We start from the raw sequence: 14,794 nt of genomic DNA, 5'->3' as shown, positions 1-14,794 counted from the left end.
GCGAAGGTCTTGAGAGAGCTCTTTGCTTTTACCCATCATGAGATGTTTCTTGTATGACACCTTGGTAATGAGACACCTTTTTATAGGCCATCAGTTGGGACTGAACCAGCTGATATTAATTTGCACTGACAAGGGGCAGGATTGCTTTCTAATTACTGATAGATTTCAGCTGGTGTCTTGGCTTTCCATGCCTTTTTGCACCTCCCTTTCTTCATGTGTTCAATACTTTTTCCCTGTGTCATTCCATTTTATTACACATAACTTAATTTCTGAACATATTTGTTTTGTTTTCTTTGTATGTATGGATTATTTGGGTTGTTACAGACATCTGGTGAAAATTTCAATAGCACCTTTAGAAATATATTTACTGAGAAAAATGGTGACGTGTTTAATACTTATTTTACCCGCTGTATGTTATAGATATATAACTATAAACACACTAAAGGCTCAAGGAAGCACATGAGATGAAATCAAGCATTAGAAGCAGTTCTAAAAGGGTGCCTTTTGAGTAAATTCTTGAACAAAGTGTACTGTAGTAGGAGTGGCCAGGTACAATATAATCATAAACAAAAAGCTATTAGAATGGAGGTAATAAAGGGATGGATGTACCTGTGCTATAGCTCACATTGTGCTTTGTGCTTAACGTACATCTCCACAGTACTAATCTATCCATTCCTTGCCCCATATGAAACATGAAGTGTTGAGTTTCATAGAGGGTCCATACATGGGAAAAGGGAATGATTGAAATAATTAGTGGATGAAATAAGTACTTCTTTCAGAACTTCAGGGAGTGTGACATGACTCTGCATCAACAGCAGCAAATTAAAAAGAAGATCCAAAAACGGGGATGTTAGGAACATGTGTGGGACATGGACCAGATAACTGTTATTGATTGTAATGGGGATAAGGATGAAGGGTGGCAGAGAATGAAAATCCAGCAGCAGCAGCAGGGGTAAGGTTCTGGTGCTGGAGTGTGGCTGTGTTGCAGGCAGGCCAAGGAGGAAGCCTGGCAGGCGGGTGATGATCCACTGTGGTAAACAACTACTTGGGGAAGAGCAGAAGAAGATGCTGCAAATGAGCTGTAGATGAGTTGAAGGGAGGCAGGTGTGTAGACTGGGAGGGATGATGAGCCGATTGCAGGCAGTGGAAACAGGAACCAGGAAGGAAGACCACACCAGGCCCACACACAAAGACAGTGACAGACAGACAGACAGACAGACGGGAGGCTAGAAACACAGGGAAAGGAAAAGCCCAAGGAAACACAAGGGAAAGTACAGGAGGCTTCTTGATCCAATCTGGTCAAATATAAAATAGGAGAAGGAGTTAAGACTTTGATTTCCTCTCTTCAATAAAGCAATCTCTCTCATTTATTCTCTTCTGTGCTGTAATGATTTATGTGTCTTCATCCAGCTGGGGCTGTGACCGGCTGCCAGCAGCCAAGATGGCCACCTTGCCGTGCTGAAACAGACACCGAAGTGTTGGCATCCAACTGCGAGGCCTCGGGGGGGATTTTATTTGTGCCATAACTCATTTCAGGGAACGTATGTCACTGCGGGTCTGCCTTCTGGGAGCAAGGCCCACGCGCTTACATTACCATGATTATTAACTCCACTGCTGAGATTAGCATAAGCAGTGACTGGTATAAACCAGAGGCTACAGGCCAGGCACTGGTGACACCACAAGGACTGCAAACATGACAGTGTCAACGTTCTATTTTTTTTAACTGTGTCTTACAGTTGTCCAAATAAAAAACAATTGTCCTTTTTATATTTCACTGGGATTTCTATGATTTCAAGCTGCTTCTTTAAGTAATAAGACCACCTGAAACATTACAAATTGCATTAACCCATGAATGCGTTTTCACATGTCAGATCCTATTGGATGCTCATTATCGTAGTAGGTAGACACTGCTGGCTGCAGACCATTTTATTCCATTTAGCATATTTGCATAATGATTAACTCAGCTGTTCCCACACAGAATCCCATGCTGCTTGCATAATTCATCATCTGATGGCATCTTCTACAGGGCGCATGTTCAGCCTCTATACCTGATGGGCCAACATCGTGTTCAAATTAGGCTCTTTTTATGTTTCACTAGGAACAAACAGCAGGGGAATTACCCCCACGACACAGTAGTATAAATATGAAGGAAGTCCTTCTCCCAGCCAAAACTAACACTAGCTAAGCATGCTACATACTAGAACGTGCTAGGTGAGGAAAAATGAGGCCAATGCAGCAGGAGGCTTTAGGCTTATATTGTGATATGATTGCTATACCTCTGGTGAAATGTTCCCCATCTTGTGTAAGATCAGGTCTTACTTGGACTATTCAGTAAGTTTTCAAATATGATAGAACTTGGTTAAATGTGACTGTTTTAAAATTCCAGGGGCACGGCATTAGTTACAAGTAGATAAAAAGATGTATTTAGGCACTTATGTATTTAGACATTTGCTTTCAATCTATAGGCTGATAACTAAAGCTGCATACCTGTGAAAAAAATAGTGAGATAATATTAATATAATTACCATTTTCACAAACCAAGTAAAGACAGACAGTGGTGATGATAAGATATCACCAAGGTTCATTGCTGTTTGAAAATAAGACCTACCCTCCACCTGACATCCTGCAACTTGAGAGCTGCTTGAGAAAGTTTGACGTGAGGCTGTTTTGATCCGTCTCGGGTGAGTGGGTTCTGTCTGCTATCTACAGGAGTGGACCCACTAATCACACAAGGCTAAGGGTGAGGGTGGTCAAAGGGTCAAAGGTTTGTGTTCCAGATTGTTACACGATCCAAATCACCCTTGGCAGATTTTTTTTCTGATGGCACAACATCATCACTGCTGTTCTCCTGGTAACTCTCCTAAGCGTAGCGCATTAGTGGTTAACCATGAGCCAGAACCATCCCTTTGTTGGTTTGTCTGGCGAAAGCCAGCATCAGCAGTGCTGACAATACTCCACATACTTTAAGTATATAAAGGCAATACAATGTGTGGGAGTAGAAGCAGTATGCCATCTGTGAAGCATCCAAAGCATACTGTTATATTGCTCTAATGACTACATGTCCTCGGGGAAGCCTCTTTAACCTTCAAACCCACACACCTAGTTATGTGTGGTTGTTCTGTGTGTCCACAGAGATGAGAGGAAGCTAATGAGGGACTACCTGTGCTCAAAGGGCACACTGGGGCCTTAATGCTCAGTGCTGTGATAGAGGTTTGTGGGTGGGCAGCATCTTTACATCAGTCAGTATTTTAAGGTCATAATAAATACAGAATGCCTCTACCGGCACCAAGGTTGATCATATTAAAGCTTTAAAAAAAAGCATATAGTCCCTGTGATTGGTATCAGGATCCAGAGTCCTCCTCCCAGTATACTCGTTTTGCTCCCTTTCTGTCGCTGTCATGGGTTTACTTTGTGCGTTTTCAAAGTTAAGTACCACGATCGCTAGTTACAGTGGTCAGTGTATAGTGTGAAACAAACTGGGAGACGGTGTTTCCTCCTGTGACTCCTGTGTTAGGAGTGGGAAAGAAACATTGCAGCATTCATTCTACCCTCTAGAATGAAGCAACCTAAACTTCAGTCTTAAACTTGGCTATTTATTTATTCACTTACGACAGATGTGACAAAATGTCAATGGTTACTTTTAGTTTGGCTTGGGAAAGAACACCAAAATCCTTGACGAATGACCTGTGTGCACACTGACCAAGCTGCGTTACCTGACACATTACTCTTTTCTTTTTCATCCCTATCTCTCTCCTGCAGATGTCAGAGTTATTTGTTTCCTTTGAGGAGAAGCCTCAGGGTGCAGCCTCTTTAGCCCAGGTCCACAAGGCAGTGCTGCATGATGGCAGGACAGTGGCCATCAAGGTCCAACACCCAAAAGTCCAGAGACAGAGCTCCAGGGACATAGTGATGATGGAGGTGAGTCTGTGTCTGGTAATCTACTTTGAAATAAGTGAAGAAGTGTTTGGGTGTCTGAGAGACAGACAAAGCCATTGGCCACAAATAGTATGTGTTCTTCTCTCTCAACAACCTAACATGCATGCTACTGGCAAAAAACGGCAAGAAAATAAACTTTCCTAACATGTCCAACAGATAGAACGGTACGAAAGGACAAGTCAACGCCGCTGTACATATGTCCTTGAAACTTATCCTGATAAGATAAGTAACTTTGCCTTCCTGTTCCCCGTATGGGCTGGAAGACAACAATCACCCGACCTCCTTTCCTGTTCCATCGCTGGCAATGGTGGATCCAGTTGTAGTTGCCTGGATGGTCCGCACAACCTGTACAGAAAGACAGACCCTCCTCAGACAGTCTCTCTTAGGAGTCAAGCCTGGAGAGGATTGCCCATAGTGGGCAGTGTGCCTATTCCCCCCACTTCTTGAAACAGAGTCCCCAAAGAACTGTTCAATGGTCCAGTGCTGGGCAACCTGCATTTGAGTCACTTCTGCATACCATGGTGCAGAGAATGCTATCGGTCATTCTGGAGCTACCAGAATGACCGATAACTGCTACTGCCTTTCCAGAAGGAGAGATGTAAATTGCCTTTTTTTGGCCATGGCATGTGTGCAAATGTGTCCAATACCAGGGGTGTATTGTCTTGCTGTGCCAGGGAGTACCATAGCGGGCACTGGGTGTTGCGTCTGTTGGAGAACAGATCCACTTCCACTATTCCTGACAGGGTCTAAATGTGCTTCACCAAATCTGAGAGAGGTCAGCGGGTTCCAGTCCTGGAATGTGGACATCAGGTCCTCAATAGGGCAGTGGATTGGACCCTGTCCTGCTTGTTGATATAGGCCGCAGACGTCAGTCCTCACTACCATGTGAATATACCTGGGGCAATTGTGGTTCAGTGGTAGAGCAGGGTCGTCCTCCAATCAGAGGATCGGCAGTTCCATCCCTGGCTCCGCTAGTCAATGTCGATGTGTCCTTTGGCAAGACACTTAACACCAAATTGCTCCTCTAGCACATACAAATTGCTCTGAGATCAGTGTATGAATTGGTGTGAATGGGAGAATGACACATGGTGTTAAAGCACTTTGAGTAGTTGGAAAACTAGAAAATCACTATAGAAGTACTAGTAAATGGTAAATTGACTTGTACTTGTATAGCTCTTTTTCTATTCCTACGGCCACTTAAAGCACTTTTACTCTACATGTCATCATTCACCCTTTCACACCCATTCATACACTGATGGCAGGGGCTACAGAAGCAATTTGGGATTAAGTGTCTTGCCCAAGTACACATAGTAGAAAAATTTGTGTACAGAAAAAAAAATGTACAGTATTTACTTCAAATTTCATTCTGAGCAAAAATATATTCAAATTTTATCTGAAATTGCTATGAGTTGTCAGCAGTTTGATCTGTGAACTTTAGATCTTGTCCCACACTGGGGTTTTTGATGGCCAGTATAAGCAGGAGTGATGAGTACCGCAAGCAAAACCTGTTTATGGGCTCCTGACTGTCATTGTAAAACTGTCATTGTTAACTTTTCCTTCAACCACACTGCGTTTGCCATGTGCAGATATTTTTTTGCAGAATCATCCAAATATAAGCATAATTGTCTTGGGATATGCCCAAACTGAGATAAATTGGGCGGCTGTGGCGTAGTGGAGAGCAAGGTAGTTCTCCAATCAGAGGGTCGGTGGTTCGATACCCCAGTCGATGTGTCCTTGGACACTTAACCCCAAGTTGCTCCCGAAGTCTTGCCATCGGTGTGGACTGGATGTTGCATGAATGTTAGTTAGAGTCTGATGGTGGCACCTTGCATGGTAGCCTGTCATCAGTGTGTGAATGGGTGAATGATATGTAATATGCTACTATTGTAAGTCGCTTTGGATAAAAGCGTCTGCTAAATGACTGTAATGTAATGTAACCCTGCAAATATCATAACTCTACAGCTGTTGTCACAGCCTGCATGGTATCTACCATGACTGATAAACTGATCCAGATGTGTGCCTCTTTCACAGGTCATGGAACACATCTGATTTGCTTTTGCTTATAACAGATTGGCCAGAAACACAATTGAATTTAATGTACTACACGTTTCATAGCAGTTTCTGTCACCTAGTAATGAACATGATGATGTCCTGATATATACTGGGTCTGTTTTATTGTACTTGCCAGTGACTAATTGTGATTTGTAATTTGAAGGTGATGTTGAAGGCAGTCCATTGGCTCTTCCCAAACTTTGCCTTCATGTGGTTGGTGGAAGAGGCCAAGAAGAACATGCCGCTAGAGCTGGACTTCCTTAATGAGGGACACAATGCTGAGAAAGTGGCCAATATGCTGGCCCACTTCTCTTTTCTCAAGGTACACACACAATTGCATTATAAGCATATCTACAAGGCTTACTTTTATAAAGATTTAGTTTTTAGTTTTAGTTTTGACCCTGTTGTCCAAATATCCTAGTAAACAGCTGGTAATAAGAATGCAATATAATAAGAGACAGGCTGTTCCAATTCAAGGTCCTAGTATTTCAAATTGTACTCAAAACAGGTAATAGAGGTCAGACCTTTACCCTGTGTATGGCAGCTTTTTTTTTTCCGGCTCTTCCTAATTTATAACAGAGCAGGGTTAGCAGACCGCTGCAAATCATATATCCTTGACTATACAGAGCTGGACTCCATGTCCATTATCATTTAATTTCCGGGTGTCCTTTTTCTTCATTCGTCTGTTTGAGAACTTCTATTAGCTCTGGTGAATGTGAATTAGACAAGCTGTCCTTCTTTGTTTGATGTTCAAAGCCACAGGGTGAAAACTTCTTTGTTTTTTCTCTTCTTTAATGTAATTTTGCTTTTTTTATATTGCATTTTTCATTTATATAATTTGGCATGTGATAAAGACATAAAACCTTGCAGAATGGAAAATAATTTTGTGCAAATGCCCTCCGATACATCCATTAAAATTAAAATCCCGCTTTGCCCAAGTGATGGTCTAAAATTAAAATAATAATAAAAAGTAAAATGTCACAGATTTTGATAGGCCAAAAATGTTACTATGTAAGTAACAAAAACATTTGCTTTCTTTAACCATTTTTTCTAAAGAATTTAATGACCTTAGATTTTTCAATTCCTTTGTCATTTCTAATCAGCCACTGACTGATCAGTCAGCAATAAATTGAGTACGTTTTTGAAGAAGTGATAAAAGTGCCTTTGATACATCATTGCTGTATAGATTGGTTGATTACAGTAAACAGTATAGCCATTGAACAATGCACTTGACAAAGGAGGATGTCTTAAACAAAATAGTCAGTAGCTCATCAACATCAAGTGTCAAAATCAAAACCATGTACATATGCTGAGCAAGATTCCTAACATATACTGTGTATAATGCATATGTGCATCAGTGTTTTCATATCCACCCATAAAGGACACAACTGTCAGTGCTTTGCCTCAGTAGATTGTCTGGAGAAAGGGACAAATGGACCAAAATGCACCTGCATACAGGAAATCTGTCAAATATTTTGCAGATGTTACAGTTCTTGTTGGTGTATTGAATAGAGGCATTTTTCCTGCTGACATTTCAGTCAATGGTACAATGTTTCATTAAAGAAGATGTTTAGACTTCTTTTACAAGTTAACAAGTTTGGATTTAAGTTCTGCTTTTGAAGATCCATAGAGTAAAAATCTATCATTTTTAACACTGTCAGCAGCAGAAACACAAGACTTGCTGAATAGACTTGATGATGGTTCTTGGCCAATAAAGGCTTTGTAGGTGAGTTGAAGGATTTTATATTAAATTCTTCATTTTAGTTGGAGCCAGTGCAGAGAAGCTAATAATGCAGAGAAGTAATATGATCTCTTTTCCTTTTTTTTGTCATTAAACGTGCTGTAGCATTCTGGATCAAATGGAGAGTCTTAAGATACTTTTTAGCCTGATGATAAGGAATTGCAGTAATAAAGTCTAAAAGTAACAAATGCATCAACTCATTTTTCTTTATTGTTTTGAGACAGCATGTGCCTGAAAAAAGGCAGTCCTTGAAGTTTGTTTTATGTAGGAGTTAAAGGACATATCCTGATCAAAGATAACTCTGAGATTCTATACGGTGTCTCTAGATGCGTGGGCATCTAGAGACACTATATCATTAGATCATTTGTAACTGAGGTGTTCAGGGCCCAGTAGAATAACTTCAGTTTTGTCTGTGTTTAACATCAGGAAGCTGAAGGTCATGCTGTTTTTTATGTCCTTAAGGCTTCTTGGAGTTAAGCTTAAGTTGGTTTCATGTGGCTCGATCGAAAGATATAATTGGGTATCATAAGCATAACAATGAAAGTTGATTGAGTCTTTTCAGATAATATTGCCTAATTGAAGCATATATAAGGTGAATAAAATTGGTCCAAGCACAGAGCCTTGTGCAGCTCTTTGTCTAACTTTGGTGTGCATTAAGGATTCATCATTTACATACACACTTCTTGTTGCTGTTTTGAATAGAGGCAATTTCTTTCTGCTGACATTTCAGTCAATGATACATTGTTTAATTAAAAAAGATGTTTAGGTTACTTTTACAAGTTGACAAGTTAAGATTTAAGTCCTGCTTTCCAAGATCCATAAAAGGAAAATCTATACTTTTTAACACCGTCAGCAGCATAAACAAGAGATTTGCTGAAGGCACGAAATTGGGAATAATAACCAGAAGTGTTAATGTTGTGTAATCTGAGGGTCGTACTGTCACTGGAATAAAGATGAAAATGGATCTGGTTCGATATGAAAAATCTCTCGCCAAAGCAAGGTGATCTGTGACTGCAATGGGAGAGGGTCTAGGGGAACCTCCATCACAGTGATGGATGGAGGAATACGTGCCATAATAGGTGAAACTGTCAGGCATTACAATTGACTATGTTTCCCTGGACAGCTCTCACATAAACCTGCATGAGAAGATGCATGTGAAGTCCGATCTATCTGTCTCTGCCAATAACAGGACACTGTCTAAAGACACGTTAAGGAATCCAAAAGAAGGAAGTCAGCCATGACTAGGGATGTCTGTTTTTGTATTAAATCCACTTTATTTAATCCCGGTGGGGACAAAAGTATCAAGCCTCATGGTGATTAATGCTTCTTCACCAATAGACTATACGTACAAAGTTATAAAGAAAGAAAGGTGAAGGAGTCACACATGCACACTCATGTGCATCTGCATGGCTGAGTTATACCAGCCACACAAAGATGCAGATACATACGTACACAAACATGTGGGACTTTTGGGAAATAATCAAATACGCGAATGTACATGTGTCTTGTTGTCTGTGTCCCTTAAGACTGTTTACAAAATAATAAGGTTTGGACATCCAATCTGCCAAGATCCAATCTGCTAATAACATTTTAAGTCTTTTCCATCCCTTATTAAATCTGTTTACCATCAAAACATTCTAATATCAATGTTTCTCCAAATATATTACATATTTGATATTAAGTTAAAAGGCTACTAGAATGTTCTCTTTGCTTTGAAGAAGATTTGTTGGTCTGTGAGTTAAATCTATCCTGTTTTTTAACAATCTTTTATTTTTATTTTCATCCTGTTTTTTTTTAATTCTTTTTTTTACAAGCATCAAAGTAGATCTGAAACTGGTTATCTTAACTCAAACCTATAATCTAATGCACATTTGTAACAGGGCTGCACAGGAGAATTAAATCTAGTGAAAATCTGCTGGAAAGAAAATCAACATTTTGGTCTCTTCCCTCCTCTAACCCCTTCTTTCTACAGGTTCCCATGATCCATTGGGATCTGTCCACAAAGAGGATCCTGACCATGGAGTTTGTTGAGGGGGGCCAGATCAATGATAAGGAATACATGAAGAAACACAGCATCAATGTTAACGAGGTACTGCCTGCTGCGAGTGTGTGTGTGTGTTTTGTATGAAAGAGGAAGTGTGTGTGTGGAAGGTAGAGAAAGACTGGCATTAAAGTGAGAGTCAGAGTTTAAAGTAGTTGGAGTAGCTGGGATGTCTAATACAAAATGAAGTGATTGATTTACTTATGATTGGCTCTTATGGTTATGTATGTTAACAGCTTTAATTCTGTCAGTTGACACAAAAGTGTTGCTTTTACTTAAAAAACAAAAAGAAAGGAAACATAAAACTTAACCTGTGCATTTAGCCATTCTAAGCATTAGGAGGAGCAACATGGAGTTTAGTATCTCTCTCAAAGACACTTTGACATTCACACTAGTTCTGTAAGGCATCAACTAAAATCCTCACAGCATTTCATTTGAAACTGATTTTAAGATTGCACAAAAGCAGTTGACGCTGTGCTGTTGAATGTCATTCAGTCTATCAGTTTTAAAATGATAAAATAAGTTGATGTTCAATTTTTTTGTTTTCTTTGAATATTAGCCCAGTATCATATATCCGACTATTGACTTCAATAACTGATCAAATATCCAAATTGTTATATTTGCTATATATTGTGGTGTACATGATGAATCAACTAATCGTTTCAACAGTCTGCAGCATTTAAAACAGCAGTCTGTTTCTCATACTCATACTTGCAGTATCCTGCAACATACCCAGCATTAGAAAATACAGACATAATGAATGCTTAGTTTGAATATCAGCACCCACGATGTCTTAGAAAACAATGACAACTTCAGTTCAGAAGGTGCTTAAAGTCATTCAAATGGAGATCACACCACCGAAAACCTTCCTACTATTATTGATTTTTTATTATAATAATGTTTTTTGATAAAGTAACAAGTACAGTTGTTACTTTGAATACTTTTGGTTTAACATATTTATATTCATGAAATCTGAATGTATGTGTTGATTTCCTTGAATAACACACACACACACAAACAAACACACAAGGAGCACAGCTAAAGAAGACAATGAGAAATACACAGCACACAATAAATTATTTATTGGGCTTTTCATGAGCACATGAACACATAAATTCCTCCTCACACTAATACAGACAGGGACACACTATCTGAGCATTAGTATATGAGTAATGAGTATTAATAGACAGCTGATGAGATAGATAGAGTAGGCTGCTAATGAAACAAACACACACACTCACACAAAGCAGCAGGATGGACAGAATTATTAGGTGGCAGTGGTGCCTGCTGGACCCTGTGTCTGTAATCACAAGATGGATGAGGGCCCAAATAGACTTTCCTCTGAACTCAGCCCTTGACGGGACTAGAATTGTTTTGCATTCTTCCCCATATTTGTAAGATTTAAGATATGACTGTGTGCACTGAATAGATAACATCCATAAAACCCAGTGGTCCCACAGCCTTTGGAAACTTGTTACACATTATTTTAAGATGGTCTAAATATTTCTCATGTTTTTCGCATTTTCTTATGTTTTTTCTCAGCTGCTGCTGAAATGCAACATGCTGATAATGTTGCCCATATTCCAAAATCTAGAGGACTACTGATGACATATATGTGATAACCACACTTCACTGATTTCACTGGTCATGGACGTTTTTCTCTGTTGTTCATCTAATGTATTTCTATCCCGTTGCCCATAATGGCTTACTAACCCAGAGAGCTTAAAGGGATAGATAATATATTATGATAGTATATATTTTGTCTCATCTCAAATCCTGTATGTGTGATTGAACTAAGATTTTTTTTCTTCGGTCGGAGATAAATTGCCAATCCTAATAATTTGTCACTAGTTATGATATGATGTAAGTTTTAAAGAAGATGGTAACCTAATTTAGGCAAAAAATGTGGCCAGAATGAATAGATGTATGAATTATTGTTTTACTTTTATTGTCTGCACACGGAATATTCAGAAGTCTGTATTTAATTGTGATAACTCAATCACTATATGACTGCAGCAGTGAGATACTGACAAGATCTTTAAGGGATATGGATTGGGGTCCAGTTTTCAAATGTGCAGACGTGGAAAAATCCTGGGGATGTTTTCAATCATTATTTTTGGCAGCTTTTGATACACTTGCCCCAGTTAAATCAGTCAGACTTAAAACTAGAAAAGAACCTTGGATTATATTGAAATTTTAAATCGCATTAAGAAATTTCTATGTCACCAAATATAAGAAATCTGGGAATGAGCAATGCGAATATAAAAAAACTCAAAAATAAGGTGAATCTAATGGTAAAGAAGCCAAGACAGAATTCTTCAACGAGAAGATAGCAGAGAATAAGAGTAACCCACCAACATGTTGAAAGTCTTTGAAACAGCTAGGTTACAGTCACAGACTTAAGACAAAATCACAACCTTAGCCTAGATGTAGGATGCAAAGTACTAAATCATTCACACAATTACTTTACAACCATTATCAACATAATGATAATAATAATAATAATAATAACTTTATTTATATAGCACCTTTAAAAACAGAGTTTACAAAGTGCTTCGACAGACAAGGTAGCAAAAGCAAAACAAAAGAAAGCTAAGGTGTAGCTTAGATTTACACCCTGATAAAGATAAAACAGTACAATAAATGAAACAATACAAACAATCGATAGGATAAAACTAAAGCACGGTCGCCTTTAGTTTTCAGTCTTGACTTTGGAACAGCCAGAAGGGCCCCACCTGAGGATCTAAGGCTGCGAGCTGGCTCATACTGGGTCAACATTTCTAATATATATGTCGGGGCCAGACCCAGACGTGCTTTAAAAGTGATCAGCAAAATCTTAAAATCAATTCTAAAATGAACAGGGAGCCAGTGAAGAGAAGCCAGGATTGGGGTGATGTAATGTCGTCTGTTACAACCAGTAAGAAGCCTCGCTGCTGAGTTCTGAACTAGTTGGAGGCGAGAGAGTGACTTGTGGTTAATGCCAGAGAGGAGGGAGTTACAGTAGTCCAGAACTGAAAAGACAAATGCATGTATGATTTTTTCTAGGTCAGGGTGAATGAGGATTGGTTTTATTTTGGAGATGGTTCTGATCTGGAGGAAACAGGACTGGACTGTTTTTGTGATGTGGGGTCTGAAAGTGAAGTCGGAATCAAAAAGAACTCCTAAGTTTCTTGCAGTGGATTTTATTTTAACAGACAGAGGACCAAGGGCATTTACAATAGGAGTGATGGGGTTTGGGGGACTAAATAAAACGATATCTGATTTGGAATTATTTAGTTGAAGAGTTTAGTTTTAGTATCAACTGTTGCCATCCAACAGTTGATATCCTTAAGACAGTCCATAATAGCAGCTAGGCTTCTTGGGTCGTCGGGTCTCAGTGGAAGGTATATCTGTGTGTCGTCTGCGTAGCAATGAAAAGAGACATTGTGCCATTGGATGATTTGACCAAGTGGGAGCATGTGTATAGAAAATAAAATTGGACCTAAAATAGAACCTTGCGGTACACCACAGGTAATGTTAGAAGTAGAAGATGAGTCATTACCTATGGTGACCGAGTGGGTTCTGTCTGAGAGGTAAGAATAAAACCAACTAAGTGCAGAGTCCTTGATGCCAACCCAGTTGGCATGGTCTACCGTGTCAAAGGCTGCACTTAGGTCCAAAAGGATTAAAATCGAGCTCTCCCCCCTGTCAGCTGCTAAAAGGAGGTCATTGGACACCTTGAGGAGGGCCGTTTCTGTACTGTGTAGTGCTCTAAAACCTGACTGAAACTTCTCGAACACATCATTAAGACACATAAAAGTTAAAAGTTGAAAACAAAAAATCCAGAGATAAGTATGACTTATTATTTAGGGATCTGGTATTTAAAAGACCAAAATGAACAGGCTTGTGGTTAGGAGCATGAGGTGGCAGAGGTTGCCGGGGGACTTGAATTAAATTCTTCTGGTTAGCACCAGAGGGGTGTGCAATAGAGCGTGCTGCAGAGGGTCTTTGATAGGAAATGATGGTGGTTATGAGAGTCTCCATCCTGTTGACAATAGCTTCCATGAGGGACCTGTTGGGGGAGCTCTCATGGGAATCCGTGTGCTGAGGTTGTGACGAAGAGGAAGAGGAAGACGGGGGATCCGTCTGCTGGGTGTTTGTGTGGAATGATAACAGCCATGTGGAATGATACATAGGTTACCTAGTCAGTAAAGTTCCTATTGAGAAGACATGTATAATCAACAGAAAGGAATCCAGGATGCGTTTTCCTTTGCTAAAGTGACATGAATGCACTGCAAAAGCTTAAAGCCCCGAATCCTTCTAAAGCAGCAGATCCGTGATAACATTCCTACTACATTTTTCTCAAGATGCTGTTTCAAGTTATTACACACTGCATTACCCATATAACAAGCAAGTTTCCACACTAACTGAAACTGACAAGAGTAACATTTCTAAACAAAAGTGAGGCAAATTAGAACCTGGTAGTTACTGTCCTGTCTCCATCTTGTGTTCATTATCAAGGTTATAAGCAAGAGTCCTACATGAACAAATAGATAGTTATAATCATCACACAATCTTCTGAATAAATTCCAATCTGGTTTCAGAAATTCACTTTCGAGAGATACTTTTCTGGTCTACCTAATGCATAACATTAACAAAGGATTAGATATCGGTAAATACTGCGGCATGGTTATGATGGAGCTCCAAAAGGCGACACTGTGAATCCTTAACATTCTTCTGATCGAGCTCAGGGCTCTAGGCTTTAACAATTCATCTCTACAGTGAGCTGATATTATTATTATATTATCTTGGGGACAGAAAACAGTGGTAGATTCAAATGGAACCATGTCCGTGCCAAAACCACTCGCATGTGGGGTCCCACAGGGAAGCATTTTGGGTCTATTTTTCTTTTTCTCTTTTTTTTATCTGCCTAAAGTGGCTCAGAGTGGAAGTTTATTTGTAAAAAATGTGTAGTGTAATCCCACTCGAGGGGGGCTCCACTAATTTTGTCCTGTGCAGATTAAAAATGCCTTATGGGAAAGGAC

At 39.6% G+C, this 14,794-nt stretch overlaps 1 protein-coding gene across 1 annotated transcript in view; it reads left to right on the top strand.

Moving 5' to 3' along the window:
- The window catches only part of adck1 (aarF domain containing kinase 1), a 73,384-nt gene that overhangs the window by 32,476 nt on the left and 26,114 nt on the right, over positions 1-14,794 (top strand). The window contains exons 5-7 of the mRNA XM_054613253.1: positions 3,760-3,918; positions 6,152-6,310; positions 9,702-9,818. Coding sequence (XP_054469228.1) covers positions 3,760-3,918; positions 6,152-6,310; positions 9,702-9,818 — 435 coding nt within the window. The remainder of the gene's footprint in view (positions 1-3,759; positions 3,919-6,151; positions 6,311-9,701; positions 9,819-14,794) is intronic.

The sequence above is a fragment of the Anoplopoma fimbria genome, chromosome 15 (genome assembly GCF_027596085.1).
Source record: "Anoplopoma fimbria isolate UVic2021 breed Golden Eagle Sablefish chromosome 15, Afim_UVic_2022, whole genome shotgun sequence".
NCBI lineage: Eukaryota > Metazoa > Chordata > Actinopteri > Perciformes > Anoplopomatidae > Anoplopoma > Anoplopoma fimbria.
Note: the sequence above shows the minus strand (reverse complement) of the source record. Positions and strands in the feature narration are given on the sequence as shown.